The 24,992-nt window shown below is 38.1% G+C and overlaps 1 protein-coding gene across 1 annotated transcript in view; it reads right to left on the bottom strand.

The window, feature by feature from the left end:
- CNTNAP5 (contactin associated protein family member 5) overlaps window positions 1–24,992 on the bottom strand; it is a 286,970-nt gene that overhangs the window by 98,288 nt on the left and 163,690 nt on the right. The window contains exon 11 of the mRNA XM_042784303.1: window positions 13,021–13,127. Within this exon, the coding sequence (XP_042640237.1) occupies window positions 13,021–13,127 (107 nt within the window). The remainder of the gene's footprint in view (window positions 1–13,020; window positions 13,128–24,992) is intronic.

Here is a 24,992-nt window from a genome sequence, read left to right as displayed (position 1 = left end):
AGATAGATCAAGTCTTCCTTTTTTCTTCCTATGAGTCAGAGTTATTTGGAAGACACAGTAATGGAAATGCAAGGAATCAGAATTAGCCCTAATCTGTAAGTAAGCTTTTCAGTGCCACAAGTAGCAGTGCACACAAATATATCTGGACATCATCTTTGGCTTCTGTGAGGTAAAATCTATCTTTCTTTACTCCTTAAGACCATATTTAGCTACTATTTGCACATTCATATATCATTATGCAGCAAATACAGGACTTAACATATTGGGAGATACTCAGGGGAACTTATGAATAATCCATTTGTTAGCCACTGCGAATCTTTTTTCCAGGCTCCCTCAACTTTTCAGGCAGCAGAGCAATACAGTTAAACTTGATATGGCACAGTATCTGCTGAGTTGAGATTGCAAATACACCCACAAAGTTCCTAGTGCCTTTCATCTGGAAGGAACTTGAGGAGATTTGCAGATCGAGTGCAGAGAGAGAACTTCCTCGCCTCTTCTGAAATGCAGTCCCACTCTCTCCTGCAGAAAGCAGCAATTGCTCGGCACCAGCAGGAACGGTTCCTCATTCCCACTCTTGTGCACACATGGACTCACATCCCTCCTTTCCTCTCATTCCTTAAAAGTAGTTTCTTTAATGAAACAAATTTCAGAAAGGCTTAAATGGCCAGTCTGAAGTAGCCTTGCCTGACTACTATTCTGAAGAATAAGATCATCACTCAGATTTTAATGAAATTTGGACATTTCTTCACTTCTGCTGACAAAATAGAAGAATGACAGTTCCAGGGGCTCCAATCCTAAACTGACTATGAATTAAGAGCCCTACCAGTCAATCAGTTGTACCACTCACCGAAATGTGCTTTTCCCTTGATCGTATCTCTCCTGACCAGATATCTTTATCAGGTAGGACATCACTAAGTGGTAAATATGCACAGCATTACCCTTCCTGGAGTTAAGCTGCTGCTTAAGGTTCTCAGCACCTGGTGAGACAGTGCTTTAATTAGTATCTATGCTATAATAAAAAGAATTTAGAAAGCTTCTTCCTGATAGTCATTAGCCTGATGTAGAAAGCACTGTAGGAGTCCAGAAGATCTCCAAATTCCCCCTCTGATAGCTGGACAAAAGTACATATTAAATGCAAATAAAATAAAATCCCCAAACCAGAACCTATTCTTCCACTCTTCACAACCTGAGGGGCTAACATTGAGTCCCTCAGTCACCAAAGTGCTGACAAAAGCAACTGGAATGTGGAGGGTCAGGAGAGAGACTGTAACAGGCGATTAAGTAAGCAATCAAGGAATCATGGTTTGATCAATTTGCAAAGTTCTCAAACTGCAATTCACTTTGTGAATTTGCTGTCATCATCATTACAGGACACTTTATCTTGTCTCATTAGGGAATATGCCAATTGCTTCCCCTGAATTGTTTGCTGAGTATTTTTGAAGACAAAGGATATTGCAAGGGGTAGAGACATAAAGCTAATAAGTTGTCAGAGTACTGGCACAGCTAGAAACTCATTCTTCATCACAAACTTTTTCTTACTAAGTGTTTTGTGTCTTCTTGACTGCCATTTTGGCTGGAGCCCAGATATACTTTTTTCAAATTAATAAGGAAAGATGTGAAGATTCAGCCATTAATAATGTGGGCAGATGCAAGCAGAGATGATCTATTCACCTTTAGATGGCCCCTTTGTCACTGCAACTTTGGAAAAAAAAGGCTATATAGAGCTAGAAATCAGGCTAGGGGTGCTCAGTTGGTGCAAATATGAAAGGATGCACAAGCTTTAGTGAAACTACAGTTACGTCTGCCAGAGAAAATCCATCCTGGTGTGTTTTCCTTTTGGTTATATGACAATTCCAGCAGTAAATACCAGGGAGTAGCACAAGAAGTGGGAAAAGCCTATAAACCTCAAGCTCTAGCACATAAAATATATTCTAACTATCATGACTTAGAGAAAATCTTTTTTGGTGGGCAGTTTATTTTGTAGGTGCATGCTGAAAGTTTCACGTCTGTATCTTAAGCGTTTGATACTGCATACTTCTAGACAGGATGAGCTGTTGCTTTTAGTTCTCTTTTTTATTATTTTATGCTGTATAATGCATCAAGAAGAAAATTATATTTGTTTTCCAGTCACTGGCAGCTGCCCCCACAGACATTTCAAGTGCACCACCCATTCCAAGCTCTGCTCAACATGCAGGCTGAGCTGATTGTTTGATTCAGAATTAAGTTATGCAATTCCATTTGCTGAAAAAGGCTCTATTACACCAGTGACAACAACTTGAAGCTGTCTTTATGATGTAATGAAAGACAAGATCTCTTTGCAGTAATTCTCTTTATGCAATCAGAAATATCATATAAAAGTAAAAAACAGATGAACAGTCAGCTGTGACTGTTAAGACCCCAGAGCCTTAACTTTGAAAACTTTCTTCATATTTATGTTCTATTTTGTGCTCGGTTTCTCTGATGTAGATGGAGATGTGGTTGTTTTGGGAACAGTAGGAAACCATTATTGTCCTTGTCATTAAAGAGTCACCAACCATTTATGCATGTAATAGGGCCTCAATTTCAAAAAGCAAGAACCAAGTGTAATTATGGAACTGTTGACAAATGCATACATTTTAATGTCAAACAATGTTTGCAGTAATTACACCTTTTAATAAAGCAGAGGTATTCATCAGTTCATTCAGATTAGAACCCACCAACAATTTTCAAGCATTATTTTTAATTTAAAAAAAAAAAACACAAACAAAAAATAGTAATTTTATTCATTTCTGTAAAGCATTTTAATAGTGTTTACACTTTCCCTCCTTCAAGTTTGTTTTTGAATTTTAAAATTTTCACCAAAATGGGATCAAAACAACAAAAATAATGTTCTTTATAGGCTGCTCATGCAAAGCTTGTTTTCTCATTAAAATGCTTAATCAAGCCCTTTTTGAAAACATAATTTCAAAAATTAAACCTCTAAGCTGTCTTTTGCCTCAAAGAAGCAAGATCAGTTTTCCTTCTCTAACCCTCCCACACTTTTTTTGGACTAATTTTGACTTATACCAGCCATTGAAGATAAAATGATAGTTCCCAGCACCATGTGCTTCACTGAGCCAGAACCACTGAAAATTACAGCTTATGACTTTCAGCCCGTGCTGTGTTTGCTCAGGCCCTTCTGGGAATGGGCTGCGCTGCCATGCAGCAATGGCACTGCAGTTCCTGCCCCCGAGTTCCCGCAGGCAGGATAAAGCTTCTTGCTTCAGGGAGTTGCATTACGCTAGTGCTCGATGGAAAAAGATGTCAGCAGTTCCCATGAACCCAGGCTACCCCCTGCAAGTATGACTTGGACCTCACAGTCAGGTATTGCAGGTAAAAGTATTAGGGTAAACTACAGCACAAGGCAAAAAAACCCCAAAGTGTAAAAGGTGTCACAGGGGCAGAGTTTGGCTGATGGGCTATTGCTGGTAACAGTGGGAACTCCAGGAAGATAAAACAAGAAACAGCTTGACTCCAAGGTCCCATATTTAGTAAGGGAAACTGGACATCAGAAATATCTGTTTTACTTGGTCACAAAAAGACTGGATGTCTTTTATTGTCTTTCCCCCCCTGCTCCCAGATTCATCTATAATACATTGGACCTTCTACTGACATTTTTGCAGTGCTCTTCAAGCAATTTTTTTAAGGCTCCTCTTGTGTTTCACAGAGAAATTTAAAACTTTCTCTGAGCTAGCAGTGAAACTGATGCAGCCTGAGAGCTCCATTCTTCATAGCAAGAGCTACTTCCCTAAGTACTATATGTGCTCTTGCCTACCCTTTAGGATGAGCCGTGCTGATGGTGTTTGGGCACGCACAATACTGGCAAAGTTCAAGATACCTATCTCCCAAGCCTTTATAATCCTCTGTGAAACACATATACCCAATTTCTCCCTCAGGTATATCTTTCAGCCTTAAGTATCTCAAATTAAACTATCATTTCAGATCAACAGCTCATCCCATCAGAGCATTCATTTCGAACACTGCTTTACTCACTGATCATAATAGCCATCTTTTCCTTTGGTTCTCACTTATCTTCCCAGGTGATTAAGAAATTGTTGGTCAAACTTTGATCAGCATTTATAAAATAAACCTTTTATCACCAGTCAGATCAACATCACCCAATTCTACATGTTCTCTCCTATGATATAAAGATTCATAAGTTCAAAAATCAAAATTATGAATCTGAGACATACACATCCCATATTTTTTCAAGCCACACACACTAGATCCCTACAGAAGCATCCTAGCAAAAATATAAATATGCACTTTGATTGATCAAGGTTCAAGCTATAAATCCAGAAAGGCATTAAGAGATTTTAATATCATTATAATAACCTATTTTGACCTTTTGTGTAAAATCAAGTATAGAATTCCATTTTCTAATTCCTGAATAAAGACCTTTACAGCTTATCAGTCAGAGCACATGCAGAAGCTCTCTGCACCCTGCAGTCAGGTCCGACAGGGCTGGGGTGCCTCTTACCTTGGCTCTGCAATTGAAACTTCAGCCTTGATTCAGTACACTGTGAGAGCCTGACAAGTTTTAAATATGAGCAATTTCATCACTGTTCAGCTCTCTGCAGTATCTTGAACCTGTTAATCCAACTGTTTTAATTACAGTCCTTAAATCAGAAGTGACTGTGTCCCCACCATAGCTGAAATCTTTAACAGCACATGGCTGAGCACAAACATTTGCAAGGTCAAACTTCCATTGTTTCCAAGAAAGCATTTTTTAATTCAGTTTTGCACGGACTACTGTTACTATATTAACATTTGGCTTCCAATCTTACTTTTGCTCTAAGCAGTTCACCTGTGGTCTCCGCGATAGCCTTCACTAAGCACATGCTTACTGTTTCATTGTGGGGCTCATGGGCACATAAGCTTTTAGCTGGCCTCAGTTTTCCTGAGTACTTAACTATTCTGTTTCCTTTGCCCCCATGTTCCTAATTTATAAAATCTCTCCTCTCTCTCAGGCCACTTTAATTTCATTTTTCACCTCCAGTCCTATTTCAGCTAAAAAAAAAAAAAGAAAACAACCTGTTCTTTGTGCAAAGACTTGAACCTCTGCAAATAATCCCCAGGGAGCAATATATTTAAAGCCCTCTCTCTTCAATGGATGAATAAACTTTTTATTTACCCACTAAGACACAGACCTTACCCATATTTAAAGTAGTGCTGGCTGTTGGACTTAATGCAAATGTTACAATGATACCCAGATTTCAGTTTTACTGCTGGGAGACCAGGCAAGATAAACCTCTCTCCCCTCCACCCGCAGTATCCTACTGGTATAGATAAAACCAAGAGCATAAACTCCCAATCAAAAGCAATTCATTGGGTTACTTTTATTTTAATCAGAGGATTTTTTTTAATCAGAGGACTAAATGTCCTTTCCAAATTTAATGGACACCAAGATAACACTCCTCAAAAAATAAAATTAATTAAAAGTAAACCTTTAAATTCCCAGTATTCTTTTTCTACTGTACCTCCAATTACTTTGGAAATTGATCACACACATTTCATTGCAAATACTCTTAGCTGGAGACTCAGAATTTGAGCTGTACTAGTTATGATTACCAAAATGAATCCTGTAGTACTGCTGTTTCTAGTTTGCATACTCATAATCTAATAAAAGTAGATGATAATTTTGAATTCCTCAGACAAAGATAAGATTTCATGGTGGTATAATACATAAAAAATATTAAAAAGACCTAAAGAACTTTAATTCTTGATTTCACTGGGAGGTGCTGACACTTTCCACTCCCCAGCTAAAACGTAGCAGTGAGATGCATGTTGCTTTTACTACCCGTAACATTTGCACAGTCGTGAAAAAATAGTAGGCAGAATACTTACTGACAGATCATTTGGGACTCATTTCATTGCTTTGTAATTTTTTGCACTTTAGATGAAAAGACTAATAATAACCCCTATAAAAAATAATATTCTTTTATTCTGAGGTGAAAACTTATGTACTGGTGAGACTGGAAAGGCCAAGAATATCTGGGGATTCTGTTGGGATCTGCAACCAGCCCTGGACTGACCTTGGACAAACTGATACCCACAAATGCCGACACAGACTGAATTAAGCATTTTCACCAAAACGCCCAGAGCTCCTGGAGGCAGATTGGAGATGACTGTTTCACCCCCTGCTTTTAGACCGCAGGCCTGACAGATTTGTTCTTACAGACTTGGAGTAATGAGTGTTTAATTAAGGATTTTTCTAAATAACAACTAAAGCAATATCCAACGGGAGGTTTCTTCTCATTCCAACAGCAGAGGGATTAGTACAGGCAATGAACTCTGGGAATGGTCGTCATTCTCACTCTTGTAATACAATTGTCTTGTTAAATGCCAGCAAATGAAATCTGTACTCTTGAAAACTGAATTTTGACAGTTCTGCTGTTGACAGACTAATTCAGTCTCCACTGTGATGTGCCTGGATGACAGATGGCTTATTTTTCCTTTTTAAAATATGTATTTCCTCATCTGATAAAGAATTAGTTATTTCCATAGTTAGCTTTAAAATTACTTTTACCACAATGTCATGTAAATGGATGTTCGGGGAGGGATCCTTCCATTACACTTGGGGATTAGACAATTTCCTACCATTCAGGGCTCCCCTCGGACAAGGTATGAGAGGTCATGTCAGCCCATCTTCCTCTATCGCCTCCCTGCTGAGGTTGGAAGGCTGCTGTGTCAGTCACATACCCCAGCAGCCCCTGCCCAGGGCTGGTGTGGAATGACCTGCAAGTCCTACTGATGCAAGAAAGCAGTCAGGAAGACCTACACCATTTTAAGAGCAGTTTTGGAGCAAAAGGAGAAATCTAATACTTGAAGGATGCTGTGGAGAGCATGATATTTCAGCCTTGCTCTTGAAAGTACTGGCGTCCCTGTGGTGGTGGTCACACCTGGCACAGGCAGGCTTCAAAAGGGATTGAGTTAGTCCCCCACATACTCTGTTCTGCAGGAAAGTCCCAAAGTGGAATATTCTCTGTGCTATTTATAAGGAAATGTCAGGGAAAGGGAAAAACTTTTTTTTGAATGAACACCACTGAGAAATGCAGATATACTATTTACAGATACACAAACTGAAGGGAAAGCGTTAATAAGACAGTAACTTATTACAAAATAAACAATGAAAATTCATATTCCAGAAGCATGGTGTGAACAAAAATATGCAGGAACACCAAGTACAGTACTGAAGGCTCAATATGAATATTAAATGTGTTCTGTTTAGTCAAAGAATACCAACATGTCAAAATACACATGGAAAAAAACTATTCCAAAAATCTCAGACAGGAGAATTGGCTACTCAGGACATGCAAATTACATGACTAGACTCGCTGTTAGACATCTGGCAGACTGAAACTCTCTGAACCTCACTTGCCCAGCCAGCAAACTGTGTACGCATGTCTCTATCTTGGAACACGGGAGAACTGCCAAATACATGGCTGACACTTTAAGATGCACCTCCAGTACTGCTAACGATCTGGCTGAAGCTATATTAAGCTTTTCAGATCAAAGATGATATATGCAGTAAGCATATTAATATTAAAAAATACATTTTCAAAGCCTGAAGTTATGTTAAGTTTATGTCATATCAGCGACTATATGACATTTCCATTATTGGATGGGTCTTTCCTCCAGCAATTACCTAGGCCAGTAAGACACATGCCTGTACGTGCAAGATAGATCACACACTAAAGCAAATATCCAGAATTAAATTACATTCTGCTAATTATCACCTTGCAAAGGTTTGGGACATGTCGATATCCCCAGAAGATGAAGAACACAACCATTATTTTATATTTCTCATCATCTTTTAGATCAATGTTCATCACTCTTTTGAATAAAAAAATACACCCAAGACTAAAGGCCACCTAAAAAATATCATATATAAAAATAATATAAATACAGAAGGGGAAGATGAGGCTTTCTAAGGGACTAACATAACTCATAGAAGAGGAGATTACTAATCATTACCTTGCAATAAAGATATAATGTTCTGTATCTCAGGGCCATTTTACACTGGTCTGCTGCTTTCACTATCACATGATAATTACAAGGAGAATTAATAGTATGAGAGAGATGACAATGCAGGTTCTAAGCTACGATCTTTCAATTAAAATTATTTTGTATATATATATATATACACCTGTAAATCGTCTCCCCCTGTTTCTCTGTCTACATATATACACCTATAATTCTGATCTAGCTTCAGTTGCCTACTGTACGTCTAAGCTAAAACAGCCTCCATCTATAGATGACAGATACTAGCAAGTTTCAGAGGTGGTCCATGAACACCCTATCTCACAGTGAGATTAGTCAAGTTCTGAAAATAGCTCACACTGTTATATATATAGAGAGAGCAGACCACTATCTTAGGTTAGATGTCACAGTATCAGACAGCAAAAAATAGATGAGCTGACTCCCACCCAGGCATTTTCTCAAACTGTGTACTAACATTAGTGTTTCTATCTCAAAGAAGAAAACAGAAAACAAACATTATATTATTATCTATTTTGCTATGGCTCACATGTGTGATTACATAAAGGATCCTTTCCTATCTGGATTATATTAGACTACTCCAATACCTGATGGATCAGTAGCCTACCCACCACACTGTAAAAATGAGGAAAGTATCTATCTTTAAAAAGACTTCAGCCGAGCTAATCTTCCAAGATGTTTAAATGCAAGCTGTGTGACGCACATTTAAAAGATAAACCAAAAAGCAAAACCATGCATTTTACAGACTCAAAATAAGATTGCATCCTCAAAGCACTGTATTAACTACAGGATCAGCTCAAGTAACAGTAAGCAAGGTAGTTTCAAAGGAAAGAATCCATACCATTTTAGTAGACGGTATTGATCACACACCTTGTAATATACCTGCAAATTGGAGCTTTTTCCCAACATGGGTGGAGAAACTAAGGCACAACAAAACTCATACACAAGCAGATGTAACTCACCTACCATTGGCTTAATATCCTTTAGGGATATTCCATAATTCCTAGTTTCCTCAAACTGCAGGCAGTGAAATAGGTACCTGGGGACTGTCAGCACAGGTTTCTACATTTCCCATTAAATATTGCATGTCTGCATGCATTTGTGACAGCAGGGCACTAGCACATGCTTTGGAGTTCCACAGCTAGAGATAGTACAGGGATGAAAACACAACTGCTAATCAGTGTTGTAACTAACCAGCAAGAAGATGTGAATTGTACTGGAAGCTGGAATGATGAGAGGTAAATCCAAATCCTGTTTCTTCATTGGAAGAATGAAGCCCAAACAAATCCTACCCCCAAGCCCGCCCCCACCTCCTTCCCCCCCCCCCCCCCCCAAAAAAAAAACAACAAACCAGAAAAGACTTAGAAGGTTTTGATAATATTGCATATGTGGCAGCTTGTGAAGGAGGATTAGCCATTACTAAACGAAGAAATTGACTTATGTATCAGGCAATAAGCTATACAAGAAAGAATCAACCTATTCAGAAAACATTCACAGTCTTCCCATATGTTCCTGAAACCCAGAAAACACCAATGGATTTTAGCATCATTTTACCTGTATTTACAGCTAAGTTCAGAGAAGCGAAAAAAGCAGGACCAGGTAAAACATCAGGGTGAAACTTGTCTGTCACAGAATAGCTATTTAATGGGACATGACCCTACACCCTTTCGGTGGTGGACCTTCGTTTGGATCAGGTAGATTGCCACACCTCCTGTGACAATTTAGGAGCTTTCAGGATCAGAAGGGATTTTGAGTAAGCAGGAGGATACCTGAGGTTTGAAGAAAATTGACTGCCTCTAGGAAGATTATATTAAAGCCATGTCTAGACCCAGCTACTTCTTTATATGTATCATGAGATGTTCACTTTCGCTTCATCCACACGTCTCGAATTTCAACTATACCCATTTTCAGTCATGACAGCCACAATCATGTCCCACATATCTGTCATGGTCATGCAAACATTGTCCCAGCTGTGTCTTCTATCAACTTACTGTTCTGCTCTGCCACTGCCTACTTCCCCTCTGTTGCATCAAATGCAAACAAATTGTATTTGCTTTTCATGGCATATTTCCAACCTACCTGTTGTGACTCTAGCATTTGCCCTGTCAAAAATGTCAAACTCCTCTGGCCATATTTTTCAAACAAGCACATTACTGCTTTCTCCCATGTTACTCCTTCATGACTGCAAACATTCAATTTCTTCCTCTTTTGAATCTCTACCTTATGATTTTTTGCCTACAAGAAAGCCTAGCAATAATTATGTACCTGGTAGACTGAAACTGCCACCTAAGATGCTGATGAAGACTTTCTGGCACTCCATCACTTGTGCCAGCATGTTTTTTGCCTTCAGAAACTTAACTGCAAACTCTCTGGAGCAAGGATAGAGTATGTAGTTAGCTGTTCCTCACAGCAGGATCTAGTGTGGTCCATGAATATTCAGAAGAAACCAGTAAGACTGCTTATGTATCAACCACAAAATGTATTTCAACACTTTACAGATGATGACAGTAAGTTAGGAACAATGTATCTTGAGATCTCAGTTCTTAAAATTGTAAGGTATCCAATTCTGAGCTGGTAAAACATAAATCAATTAATTCTGGTTTGCAGATGCATGTCATGAAGTTGTTCCCATAAATATGACAAGGAATGGGTCTTTTTACTTTGTTCAACCAGTGGCACCCAACTCTTGCAAATAGCACAATAAAAATACATGAAAACTATATTGATGCAACTCAAACAGAAAAGAAATCCAGCTGACAATGAAACTATTCACACTGCATTTGATTTACAGCTGATTGCCAGTTAAATCTTTCCACTGTTACTGCATGGACTTGGGTCTGAAGGGCAGTTTAATAAAAGAAATAGCCTCTTCAAAGTGGTACAAGTTCAATCTCAGGCCTGTCAGCCTCAGTGTTTTAGTAAAAATCAAAATCTGTCGAGATAATGTTTCAAACCTTAAGAAATTAGATGTTTTACTTTGATAGAACTACACTGAATTACATGATTGGAAGAGTTGCCTGTACATTGAGGATATTCTGGAGTTACGCTGTGATCAGATCTGTGGCTTTCATTCACCTGCTACAAGGTACTCCTGTATGTCAACCACTATCAGCTGAAAGTGATAACGTCTCTTGTTCTGCAGGTTTCTTATCAACAGTCTGCATTTGCCCACTGGCTTTGAAAAGGTTTCATTGCACATTTCAAGCATATGAATGCATTTCTCCAGACTAATGTTGCTGTTTATCAGTGTTGCTTGGTTTACAGGGCAGCTGGCTCTACAATCTAGCTGGAATCAAATTAGCTGTGGATAATATGGTTGTAAATAAACTGAGCAGCTGAATAGCTGTACATCACATGTGTGCGCAGCTTGATCTGCTGGTAAGTCTTAACACAATATCTTCCTGAGAAACTTTCAGAGTAGTTTTTACATCAGTGAATCCTAAATAACTGGAGCTATGTATGTGTTTTTGAGAGTGCAGACGTGTTCACAGAAACAGGAGGCTTTGATAGCTCCATCAAAATGTCTATGGCGAAAACTAGTCATGAACCAGTTCCTCTGCATTAATGAGATGGTCTCTTTTGGACACAAGTTACACTGACCTGGCACAGACATAGTGAGGCTCAGGCCCCGAGCTAATATGACAGTGCAGATGTAGCCCAGAGTTTGGCATTCCTAATTGCCTTTGACAGTCAGTAGCAACAGACCTCTTCCTTCCCCAAGAAGCCTCTCCCTTCTCAATAACTGATTTGGCCATCTAGTTTTATATCAACCATCAGCTGGTGTAAATACTCTGCAACAGAATGTACCCTGGGTTGGGTTTGAAGGTTTTGAAGAGGGGTGATACTTTGTGGAACGACAAAAAACATTGGACAAAAAGTAAACCCTCCTTCCAAAACTATAAACTCAGTATTTTTCCTCTCATCCTTCATCTGGCTTGGCACAATTTCTGCAACAAATCTTTAGGTTCCTTTGTGCTTACACTGTAGAGTTCAGGTGACTAATCTATGAATAGACCTCTCTACAGCCTCTCCTGTCAGCTGCAGACCCCACACCACAAATGATTTCACCATTAATTAGGAAACCATTAAAGTCTCCAGAATTGTAGTACAATTGTCAATATTCTCAGCTTTAAACCACTAAGTACCTTTTCTTCTCTTCTGCGTTTTAGCTTAACAAGGAAAAAAATGCATCTCTCACCAATGTCATCCTATCTGCGGTCCAAGTGCTCATCAAACACCTGGCGTGGTTATAGCTGTATTCCTGGAACTGTTATTCTCTCTCACTCTTTTTTTTCTCTTTATTTCCAGTGATAGAAAAGGAAGGTAAACTTCCCTCTAACTGTTTTCCCATTTAGTCAGCTGTATGAAAAGACTTTATTTTGGTTTCTCCTTTCTCTTTCTCTTTTTTATTAGAATACCCAGCATTCTGTGCCTCTAATATTTGTTTATTATTTTTTTTAAATTCAAATACCTTTAATATTCCTTCTGCTGTGGATTTCAATAGCTGAACGCTTCATGTACTGCCACTGTATCAGATACTGTATCCTTGCTAATAGCAGCAGACCAAATAATAGTTCAGCAAAATTCTGAAATTATAAACTGTTGAAAACTGTGTTCTTGCAACATGAATTAATGGATAATCTAAAAACTAAGAAGCCCACAGTGCCAAAACTGACATACAGACTCAACCACAGATTAAAATCACCTAGCTCAGCCCAGCTAAAATCAACTAAATATCTAATGACCAACGTGTCTACAACTTGTATGTATCATAAATGAATTTAAGGCTCTCCAAATCAATCTATAATGTGAGAAAATAAATGTGAAAAATAATTAAAATAATCTGTGTGTTCCCAGCCCAATTCTTGACCTGTTTGAACAATGTCAGCATGTGCTACATCCTATAATACAATACAACCTCTCACAAAGCTCCTCTCTGGTTTATGTGAACCCTGACATACCAGCTGCAGTAGAAAGCACTGTACATGTAGGTTTACTTACAGTTATGACAGGTAACTCCCATGTAGCCTGTATCATTACAGTCGCAATAAAAGGTGGTCCAGGACTGAGAACATTTTCCTCCATGTTCACAGTAGTTGGGTAGACATCTAATTGGAGACATTTAAAAAAAAAAAAGCAATTAATTATAAACAATTCTGTAAAAATAATGTGCTGAAAAAAATAATTATAAAACTGTCTTCATTCCTTATTCAGGCAAGAGTTTCATAGGGCTGAATGACTGTTTAATACCTCAAATAACTACTTATTCCTCTGATCTGTGATTCACTTCAAATACAAGCACTGAAGACAACATATAATGTATCCAGCAAGTAGGTAAAGATCACTTTCCATAAAAAAAATTCCACTTGTCCACTTTCCAAGCAAAGAGAAGGATGAGTAACAGGTGAAACACTATTGAAATCTTGTTTCAAAGGAGAATCCTCTGTTCTCTGATTAAATAGGCATCATTGTTATCAAAATTAGGCTGAGTTACATTTGTAGTAACACAAACAGCATGAAAACCTCAGAAGTGAGAGGAAAAATATGCTTCAATTATGAGTTCTGTGCTCTGCTTTCTCTCATTTTAGTTCATATACCTCTAAAGCATTATTGTGAGGCAAATTATTAAAAGAAGAAAGAGGCACAACAGCATGCAGCTTGGGAAGTGAACAGAAACAAAAGCTGTGGGAAATAAATTCAATCTCCAGGATAAGAAGTGAATGGTGATCTGAACCACATTAGTGTAAATGCAGGCAGTGCGGTGGAGTTACACTAGCCTAAATGGAAACAGAGATTGTTCCACTGTTTGCCTTTTTCTTTATTTTTTTCTTCCCCCTTACTATATATTAGATAATCTCTTTTACACTGTATGTTTTGAAAAATGAGTAACTTCTTTATACTACAGATTAATTTGTGATGGGTGGGTGGATAGAAAACAGGCAATCAATTTATTTCATACACAACAGCAATCAGTTAGGATTTGCTTTGTTGTAAAATGAGCTTCAAAAACCTATTTATGGTCCAGAACTTTCAGTGGTGTTAGTGGTGAAGTCACTGAGGCTACCCAGATTTGTGCTAGCTGAAGACATGATTTTACTATAGTTCATCTCATCCTTAGGATTTTTTTTTTTAATTGTCTTTAACTGTGGCTTTTTGTCTGTTTCTTCTAGAATCCTTACAATTAAAATACATTTCATGGGTGCAAGCAGAAAACTTGTATGGCACAAGTGGATATAATCTTCGTAAGTCTCCCAACCCCCACTGGCCAAGAATTAATCAACTTACTTGAGTCTGTACACATACAGAGAGACCTATCAGACTAACCTCTTGTCCTCAATATGGTGCATGCAAGTACGTACATACATGCATATACTCATCTGTATAAGTGTGAGTGAGATTTATTCTAGAACTTGGGTTTACTTGATCAGTATTTATACCACCATACATAAAATGATAAAGTTAATATAAAATACTAGTATGGAATATTAATTCAGTTTTATTAATACTTAGTGAATTATTATAGTCATTATTTATTATTCAAATATTAGAGACATAAGGAATTCAAGAAGAAAGTATGTTATTTATAACTATCTGTAACATCTGTTAAAACAATTATAAGATATATTGGTCTTATAAAAATCATTGTTATGGCTTCTATTAATCATGGCGCTCAAATATAAAACGAGGAAAGAGAATGGGAAACACATGCCTGGTTTTCCAGCTCACCAGGGAGGTTTCTCCAGTGCTGTGGAGAACACCTTGTTTCTAAAATAAGAAAGAAACAAAGAGGACAGCCAAAACTGTTGGGATTGGCCCAACCTTACAGGGCAGGAAGTCTGAGAAGGGATGAGATTTTGGCTTTTGATGGTATTCTGGGAAATCATCTAACAGAGCCTAACACCCTGCTGGTACAGTGACAACCCAGCCAGCCCCTCTGCCATCACATCTACTCCTGGCAATGGTGAAGAGATTTAGAGGCTTTGGGTCAATGTTGAAGAAAGAAGCTCTGTAGGACCATGCCAGCTCCCTCAAACGAGCAACTCCCCAACGGCTTCGTCCCAGAGGAAGCACAGTGGTTCAACAGCTCTCTGGCGACGTATATGAATTGTGCCTGTAAGAGAAGATTTGCTGATATTTGTGCTTTGGTTGTGCCTGTCCTTGCCCTCAGCATATTGCCTTTATTTCCACCTGCTATTTGGTGATAAACATTAATTTACGTCACCTGTACAACAACAGTAGTTATAGTAGCATCACAGAGGTGCTGGCAACAAGAAACATCTGATGTTAGCAAAGCTCTTTGGAAAGGTAAAAAGAACAGTACTGTGTTATTATAATAATTTACATCATCAGTGTAATGGACAAATATGCTTTCTGCCTATTTTAAGCTACCTTTTATTAATTAACCCAATGCAGTAGTGCTAATTACAAGTAATTTCTAGTTTGCCAAAAGCATGTATCAGAGGCTTAAACACATTTATCCCTTTAAAAAGTTTCCTTTTTAAAGGCTTTATAAAGTTGAGGTTCACTTCTCATTTCTACTTGTCTTACAAATGCAGACACTTTTTCTTGCCCCCAACAATGCACAAAACGCAAGTTGAACTACTCATATAAGCTTTTAATGTTATTCATAAATTCAGAAACTTTTTTTATTCCTTAGTCTATTTGCTTTAATTAGCACCAACAGCATTGATCTTGGTTTTGGTCAGATAACTAACCCTTCTAAGAACTTCTGAAACAAATTTCTTTGCAACACTAATAATTAACATAATCCCACTCTAGCTGAGCAGCTGTGTCTTCAGTAGAAGCAAAATTTATCCTAATTGTCAGAGAACTCAAAATTAAGAAATAGATATGATTAAAATTAATCAAGGCATGGATAAATCACAGGTTGTTCCATTTGCTAACTCTCCTGGATCCTCATGTTGAAGGATTTAAATACATACAATTTAAAATATAAATTAATTTTTGAGTTCCAGTAGAATCAAGCAATTTTAGCAAAAAAAGTGATGGTATCACAGGTTTCACAGACAAAAATTCGTAGCAGGCAGCCCCTGACCTATTTGCAATTGAAATGAACAAACAGATCAAATCAATTTTTGCAAGTATCATAAATGGGACACTTTGAAATGTAATTATTTGCCTAAGATATTTTGTGACAGACGAAGGACTCTGATCGTCCAGATTCTAGATTAATTCATAGTATATATCATGATGAATGAATCTTATAAAAAAATAAGTGAAGCAAATAAAATTTTCCCTCCTTCAGCCAAGCTGGAAAACACAAGCCTTAGCCATCTAAGTGAGCAATATGCAGAGCCTGCACAAAAGCATTCTCTGTCCTTGGATGAAACATTCACCTCCAAAACAGTATGTGTGCTTCCTTTGAATTCAAAGGACAAACTGCATAGATATCAAAGGGCAAAATTTGGCCCTTTGATAGAAATGATAAAGAAATAACAATGACAAAATTACTTGAGTGGGAAGGCTGAAGGAGTTCTACACATTTGATGTTACACTTGACTAGAAATAAACCTGGTACTTGCAATAAGCACCTCTCAGATTTTGTTGTAGTCAGCACAACACATCCTGCCTGCACCACTCTATTCTTCTTAAATAAAGAGGAAAAAAAGAGAAGTAACACAGAGGGAAAGAAAAAAGGAACACACACCCCACACTGTCAGTATTAAGACTGTCAATATACATCATTTTGAGACAACCACTAAGTCCCCAAACTCAACAATACTGTAACAAGAAAACACATTAAATTTATAAGTTTTTCTATCAAGAAAGCATTTGCCTAAATATTATCTCAAATTCATTTTATTTCAGCATGTTTTCCTATTTATGGGCTGCAGCTCTTTAATGTATAATTAACAAAATATAACATTAACAGAGATGGCTTCATGGAATAGGCATGCATGTATGATGAAACTCACGGTGTTGATGTAACAGCCTATACTTTGCTTTGTTAAAATGGTGTCTTTCCACTAAACTCAATAGATCAAGGCCAATTGCAACAGCATGGATTTTGGCCCTGATCTGCTGAGCCATAAATCTGTGAAATTCCCTGCCAAAGGTTATTTTGGATCCAAGAAATGGGTTCAAGTGGAGACCAGATGAGTGTTTCACAGAGAAATCCACTGTTATTAGACAATGTGTAACAACTTCAGGGGTTTACCAAGGGGAAAACAAATGAAGATCAGAGAGCGTTAGAAAAGAAAGTACCATAGGAGAACATCCCACTCTTATTTTCCCCTGGAATCCATTTGTGGTAAAATGGCAGGCTAGATCTCCTTAACTGAAGGGAAAAAAAGGAACTACTAGAACCAGAGGGAGGAAGGGAGAAAGTATTGTAATGTAAAATGTAATGTAGAAACAACATTAAGAGAGGCTGCAAAAGAGTTAACACTCTCCAGATCTTTGGTTTTCCTCAGCACACATTCTCTCCTCATAACCACACCTTCTAACTTCTCTCTTGAAACTTTAGAAAACTGAACAACTTTTTTAAAACTGTTGCAGCATATTTATTTTTAAAATTTTTTAATCCATTTACATTTTATTCCCTAAATTTATTATATTATGAGAAGTCATGGAGTACAAACAGAACAAGAGTAATGTAAACAAAGACAATTTTTCTTTTCCATTCTGGAAATCATTTACTCTATCACAATGAATAGATGTAACAACAAAAAAAAAAAATCTAGAGGAAAAAAAAGTGATTTCTGTTATTTTAATAATCTGTCTCAAAGGTAGGTTTTTCTTCTTTCAGAGATCTGCAAACTTGATGACTGAAATTTTAAAATATATAATTATTTCAATTGTTGGCCACCTTGGTTCTCAGACTCTGCACTTGCATACTACTGTGAGACCAACATTTAGAAGATCTGAACACTGATGCCAACTGCCCTCATGCATGTGGCTGAGACAGAACTGTGGGAGGAGGTTGTGCTCAGGTTGATGCGAGTGAAGGGAAAAGAACCTGTTATCTATGCCTTAGATAAAAGGCATTTTTTTAAGGTTTGATTGCTTTGTTGTTAAAACACCTACATTTTTAATAGAGGTAAATGTGCTGACAGTTTGGCTTGGCATCAGCAGAAAGGATTTTATATAAATAAATTTGAAAATGAAAAAAGGGAAACAAATAAACCATCCTGTACAGACAGCTGTTCCATTTAGAATTCATCATTTTACAAAGCAAAAGCAGAAAAGCCATCTGTAAAAATCAAACAAACAAGGACAGGATATTATATCCTACATGCATCTCTGTAGTTGGCCTTTAATTTACCATTGGGTTGCATATCCCGAGAATTTTGACTCTAAATGAATAGTAATGGGGGTGAACTCTATTCAGGTCCCCCCAGAAACTCAATTCCACACTCAAGTTGGATTCCAACACCCACTTAAGTAGCCCCCTACCAACCTTCAAACTGCCTTATTTCTCCACAGGGGTCTCATTCAGAGCAAATACCCTCTCCAACACTAGTGTGAAGTCCCTCTGCTCTGTATCAAAGACAAAAGCTAACTCCAACTGCAGCATCTTTCCACATGCACAAGTCCTTGCAGTTATAGGAAGGAGTTCACCCTGCTCAAACCATTTCTGTAGTTACCCCCTACAGCAGTTACTAAACACATTTTAAAGGACCAGCTCAGCACTGCACTTAGTTACTCAGCAGTGGCATCAGGTAAATGGGATTTAAATTCAACACCATTTTCTTACTTCACGTGAAAATAAATGAACCAACAAACTTATCTGGAAAAGAACAAGACCAAATTAAAACATGAACTGTCTCCAATTCAAATGTGGTGATGTGAGTGTGGCAGATAAATCTGAAGAATTTGTCTTTATTTTGCTTTGAAACACAGTATTTCTACAGATCAGTGCAACCTTCATGGGCCTGAATTGTTGTTTCCTGCAGCTGGTCTCGCATGCATAAAACAAAGTCAGAGAAAACAAAAAGCCTTAAAATTAAGGAAGGGCAGGCAAAATCAACTCATGGCATTGTCCGAATAATCTGAACACTGTCATTCACATCAAAGAAACACAAAGCACAGAAAACTCCCCCATCTTCAGAAGTAGCATCTTCTATTGTGATTGCCTATTTGTACAGAGACTTTGCCTTGTACAAACATATTCTTGCTCTATATGTATCACAGACTGAACTCATCTGACAGAGCAAAGCTCACATACCAGTCCAAGATCAGGGAATTATTCTATGTGGTTTTAGTACACTTCAGAATTAGCATCTTCTATTGTGATTGCCTATTTGTACAGAGACTTTGCCTTGTACAAACATATTCTTGCTCTATATGTACCACAGACTGAACTCATCTGACAGAGCAAAGCTCACATACCAGTCCAAGATCAGGGAATTATTCTACGTGGTTTTAGTACACTTCATTGTCAGTCAGCCCTTCAGCTATCAGAGAGAGAAGCTCTGTCATTCCCTGCATTATCCAGCTATGTTCAAACATTAGAATAGATATGAGAAGTTGGGGGGACGGTCTTCAGAACTTCAGGGATTTTAATTCCAACACCCAGGTTTTGGGTATTTGTGGGTTTGGGTTATTTAAATGATGCTTAGTTTTTCTGCATCCTGACTTTCCACACTAAAACTTGGGTGGTATTGAGGGGGTTTCCAAGACACCAAAATGAGCTACCTACAATGGTTTAATTTCATTAGTTAGCATGTCTAATTTGTGATGTAGGTGCATATTTTCAGAAGTACCCAAGAGGTTCTTCAACTATCACGGACCGTCATGTATTCCTCTATTTCTAATACTATTTCTTCTACTGTATATTGATCTTTACGAGAGGTTAAGTCATTAAGAATCATTTTTCACCTTTTTTCTTCCCCACCATGCAACATAGTTTGGATTTAAGATATTTTTCCCCTTCCATTTCCACATCATTATTTCCAGTGTTTTGCTTTAGTTTTAGTACAGAGAAGGAGGAAGAAAAATTCTGTAAGGAAAATTTGATGAAAAAGAAAGAGGCATTTATAACAATATCGTATTTTTTGATGCACAAACACAGAGCAAATTGTTAGTGTTTTACAAAGTACCAACAGAAGCATGAGAAAGGGAAACTTTTTGAAAACCTGTCCAAAATTTCCTAAATTAAAATAGAAACTGAAAGGAGACATGAAGCTTCAGTGTGCCCTGTGCTATTTGTAAACATGAGCTCTGAAGTCTACATTTGAAAAAGGGAAGAGATAGAAAAAGTGAAGGGGAAAATAGTCACAGAACTGAAGTGATCTTTTTACAGTGACACAAAGGATCAGAAGAACTACAACCTGGACCATCAGATCCTTATAACTAGGAAGCACAGCCTCTCGGGTATGTAGCATTTAATGGAACAATTCTGGAAAAAAAATCCTGTTATTCCAGCATCTGAAGGTGTGCAGTTTAGATGCTTTGTTTTGGCTGATGACGGAAATTCAGGTGGGCAACATTCAAATCTACTTAGTGATTTTCCCAAAATAAGAAATATTTTTAAAAGGGACAGATGACATCCCCTCTTATGTCTTCAACTTGCCCCAGTTTTGATCACCATCCAAAGTCAAAGAGTGTGATCTAAAACCATCTGAATCATTGCTATAAATTCAAGAAGGAAAAATGTAAGAGGATTTCCTGCAAAGAGAAAATAATCTGGACTATAAAATAATTGTTGTTTTTGCAGAGAAGACACTAAATACTGAAAATAGGAATACTAGGGAGAATTAAAAGAATGGATGCTAAATTGTAGAGTTTTGTTTGGTTGGGACTTTTTTAGTCTTTCTACATTGCACTGCAGGTATTTATGTGAGAATTAAAAGAATGGATGCTAAATTGTAGAGTTTTGTTTGGTTGGGACTTTTTTAGTCTTTCTACATTGCACTGCAGGTATTTATGTGGGGGTGAATACAGTATTAAGTGTTCGCTTTTTCAATCCCAGCCTGAGACTGTAATAAATAAAATTAAAACTCATTGGGAATAATTAGCCAGGATATTTTCTCGTTTGCATGACCAACTTTGGGGAGAAAAAAAAAAAAAAAAAAAGAAGTGTGGATTCTACTGCAGGGCATACATTAAATCTTACAGGAGATTTGGGAAATGCAAAAAGAGACTGCACTTTCATTGGATTTATCCTAACATCCTTCACCTGCAATAGTAATTAATTTCCCAAAGGCCCATTTTGATCGTACAGCACATGAAGCAATGTTAAGTTCAGAACTAAAAGAAAAGGAGGAAAAAGTAAAAAATTATTATTATTTCTTACAAGTAAAAATTGATAGTAAAATCTAATAGAATCTACAAAGGAAATAGGCATAAAACAAGATTTAAAAGGTCAGCTCTGTTTAGCAAGAAAAATAGAACACTTGAAGCTAATTTATTTAGAAAATGTAATAAAGAATTTTCACAGATAAAACACGGGTAGGGATAAAATGATAGGCACTAAGGATGCTATTTGTGCTCCATAACTCAAGTAGTACCGGGAAGCAAACTCATGAATCAACTCAGTATGCTTTTCCCTAATGAGGTAAGATGTTAATGCCTATCCCATCACAGTGATTGTTATGTATACCACATGCTGCTCTCTCCATTTGTATTTTCTAGGAGAATTGGAATATGCAGATGAATCTTGGTTTAATAAGGATGGTAATATCAGCGTGCACTTGTGTCTGCCCACTGATGCTACAGGGGTGAAACACTGACAGTATTCATAAGAAAATATCTGAGGTCAGGTTTGCGTTCCTCATTGCAGATCTCTGGGATTCCCAGGATATCCAGCAAGATGTGCCATCCATCCATCTGCCAAGGTGCATTCAATGTGAAACATTTTTTTTTCCCCCCACTTCCCCAGGTCACTTAAGGGAACTGAAGTTCTCAGTGTTGTCCTTGACAAGTACTGCCAGTATTTGCTATAGCGAGGGCAGGGTGCCAGCCAAGTAAAAATAGGACAACTCAGTCAAAGCTTCATCAGCGCAAAATCAACACAAACTGCAGCAATCAGATTAAGGTACCCTAGCAGTTGTAGACAGGGAGAGCAATGCAGGCATTTATCTACGCATTCATGCGAATCTGAGCCTAAAGGAAAGAAGGCTGTGGCTACACTCACAGTTCATTTATGAATAATGACAGGTTCAACACATAAATGGTCATCTTAATCCCAAGACTACCTAGTCTTATATACTCAAGCAGAAATGGTGTATAGAACTTATCACAATATAACAATGGGTGTACAGCACCATTCTTCTGTATCTACCTTAGTCCTACCTCTGTCCAGGTAAACTTTGCTACCAAAAAAACAACAGTTTCAAGTTATTTCAGCCCTGGCAGGGATAGCAGAATCATATGAAATATCAGGCTACTTGACAGAGTTTTCTCTGTCACTGGCCAACTTAAATACCATACCCTTTGTGATGTGGGTTGAGGAGTTCAAAAGCAATAATGTAACCAATGTCATCGTTAAGAATGAGTCTCAAGAGGATGTGACACATCTAAGGAAGTGCCTCAAAAGCCTGAGGGAAACAAGCATTTGTCTAGCACCATCTTGAGGGGCAAAGAGATTATTCCTGTGAGAGGCATCAAGTTTGAGAAAAATAAGGCCAGTTTTCCCCTTACGACAGTTGTTTGGCACATGCTACCTCAACTGCAGTGCCTCCTAAGCACTTTACAGAGTTTGAAGGAGCTGGGAGGGGTAATCACACCAGATCTTACCTCTTTGTGTACACACAGAGTGCAAGAACTCCTGGAAATGGATTTTTCTTCTCTGTGATTAACACTGCAAAGCAGTTTGTCCCACCACATGTAAGAAGTGTGTGAGATTAATCAACACATGCCTACAGGTAGCATCACAGCCCTTGATGCTGTATTCCAAGGGGTCCAACTGCTGTAAGAGCAGACAGCCTTGCTCAGCCCAAAGGGGGCATCTGTGTCATATGATGAAGGGCTGGAAGTCCACAGTGTTTCTGGACTGAGGTTTAATGAATTTCTGGCACATTTTCCTAATATCCATGGCAACTCTTGAGCTGCACTATCTCTTGAGCCTACATTCCTGCATATATTCTCTGAACAGGATGCCAACCACAGCAAATGACCAACTCAGCTTCAGGACTGAAGTTAGTATTTCTAGTCCCAAAATCTGGCATTCCAGCCAATTGCTGAATGGGAAATCCCAGAACTTCTCAACAAGGTGGCCAAATTCTCAGCATCTGCATATTTGTTTTCCTACCCATTTCATTTATTTTTAAATGAGAGGCTACCTGAATTTCCTCCAGGCTATGCCTTCCATTGTTTGCCTACACACAGACAGACCTACACCCCCACTATTTCACTGCCAACAGGGAGAGAAAACACAATGCAGAAAGTATCAGTACTCAGCAAGATTTGCTGTCAGATTCCAACATATTTTGAGATTAGCACAGCTATGACAAAATACATTTTGGTTTTGAACAATGAAGGTACAAAGAACTGTCCACAATGAAAAACATGTATTTAAAAGAGTAAGGAACGTGGGCTTCCTAGTCCTAAATTTATCACCTCCATCCAGACTTCAGAACAACAGTGCCTCTCCTCCAATTTCCTTAGCCTGACAGTGCCACAGCAAAGACGCTGATGAAATAAATTCAAGAGTATCCCACTGAACACTTCACCATCTTCCAGCCATCTGTGGCTTAGGGATTCATGTATGCCTTACTGGCTTTTTCCTTCACATTTGACCTCAACAGCATCTAACAACATCCAGTTTGATGCTGTGTAAGATATAAATTTGTGACAAACAGGAAATTCTTGTTTATTACATACCTCCTTCATGCTGCTCCTCATCACACAACCCTGACTAGCTCTCTCTTCTCCAGGCTGAAGACTCCTAGCCTATTCTCTCCTTGTAGAGAACAGTTTGTGGCACACAAAAGAACAGTGTCAGTTTTAGAAACAGTCATGATGCCTGAATGACAGACTCTTAGAGCTGCACACAACACCACCTCTGAGTGGCCCAGAGAAGATGTACTTCCTGGAAAGGACTGGTTAAGCCAAGGTTGAGGTCAGTGAATGCATCAAACTGGATTTGTATTTTATCTTTTAGAAATTGAAATAGAGATTGTGAAGGGGTCAACACAGAGTTGTTAGCTTGATTTACTAAGGGGAATAGTTCCTACAGCTATCCAGTGCCTTAGTCCCCACTTTCTCCTAACAGCATACAAACTTCTCACTGTCATTTTGACCACATCTGAAAGAGGGACAGGCACCTTGACTCCAAGATTTCACAGGATGTCATAAAAATAAAGGGCCAAATAGAAGGGAATCAAGTTACTATTCATCAAAGAAAAATACACAGCCTGAGCTGAACCGTAACCCTACGCATCATGGAATCTGCAAAGAAGAAATCCCAAGAAAAAACAGGGCTATAAATTCTGCAATCACAGACCATCCTGCAGTTGTAAAAATGAATCATGCATTTTTAGAAGCAAAAAGCAAATCATGGAAGTGACAAATGAGTAGAAACTCTTGCTCCTTCTCCCCCATTTCCTTACACTCAAATATTAACATATACATCTCAGGTTAAAAAAAAAAAAAAAAAAAAAGGCTACCAAGCAATGCCTGTGGGCTACACAGTCCCTACTCCCTGCCACAGCACTGCCTTAGACTGCCTGAGAGGTACATCTACCAAATGATGTTTCTCACAGATGTGAGAAATCCTGAGCTGAATTCCTGAAAGATAATTCCCACATTTTTTTTTTTCTTAAGCAATGTTATTGTTGTTGACATTTCAGAACCCCTAAAACAAGAACAAGACACAGATTTTCCAGCTGGAGGAGAAGCCTGAGTGAATGCAACAGAATTGCACAGCACTGGAGGGAACTCAGAAGATCACTTAGCCCATGCTCACACCCCAAGGCAGGATCACCCGTATCCATGTCTGTTATTTCTCACAGACTCATCTAACCTATTCACAAAGCCTTCCAGTGACAGAGACTTGACAGTCTCCTCAG

Source organism: Tyto alba, unplaced genomic scaffold (genome assembly GCF_018691265.1).
Source record: "Tyto alba isolate M040663 unplaced genomic scaffold, T.alba_DEE_v4.0 Super-Scaffold_7, whole genome shotgun sequence".
Classification (NCBI taxonomy): Eukaryota; Metazoa; Chordata; class Aves; order Strigiformes; family Tytonidae; genus Tyto; species Tyto alba.
This window is presented reverse-complemented; position numbering and strand designations above follow the sequence as displayed.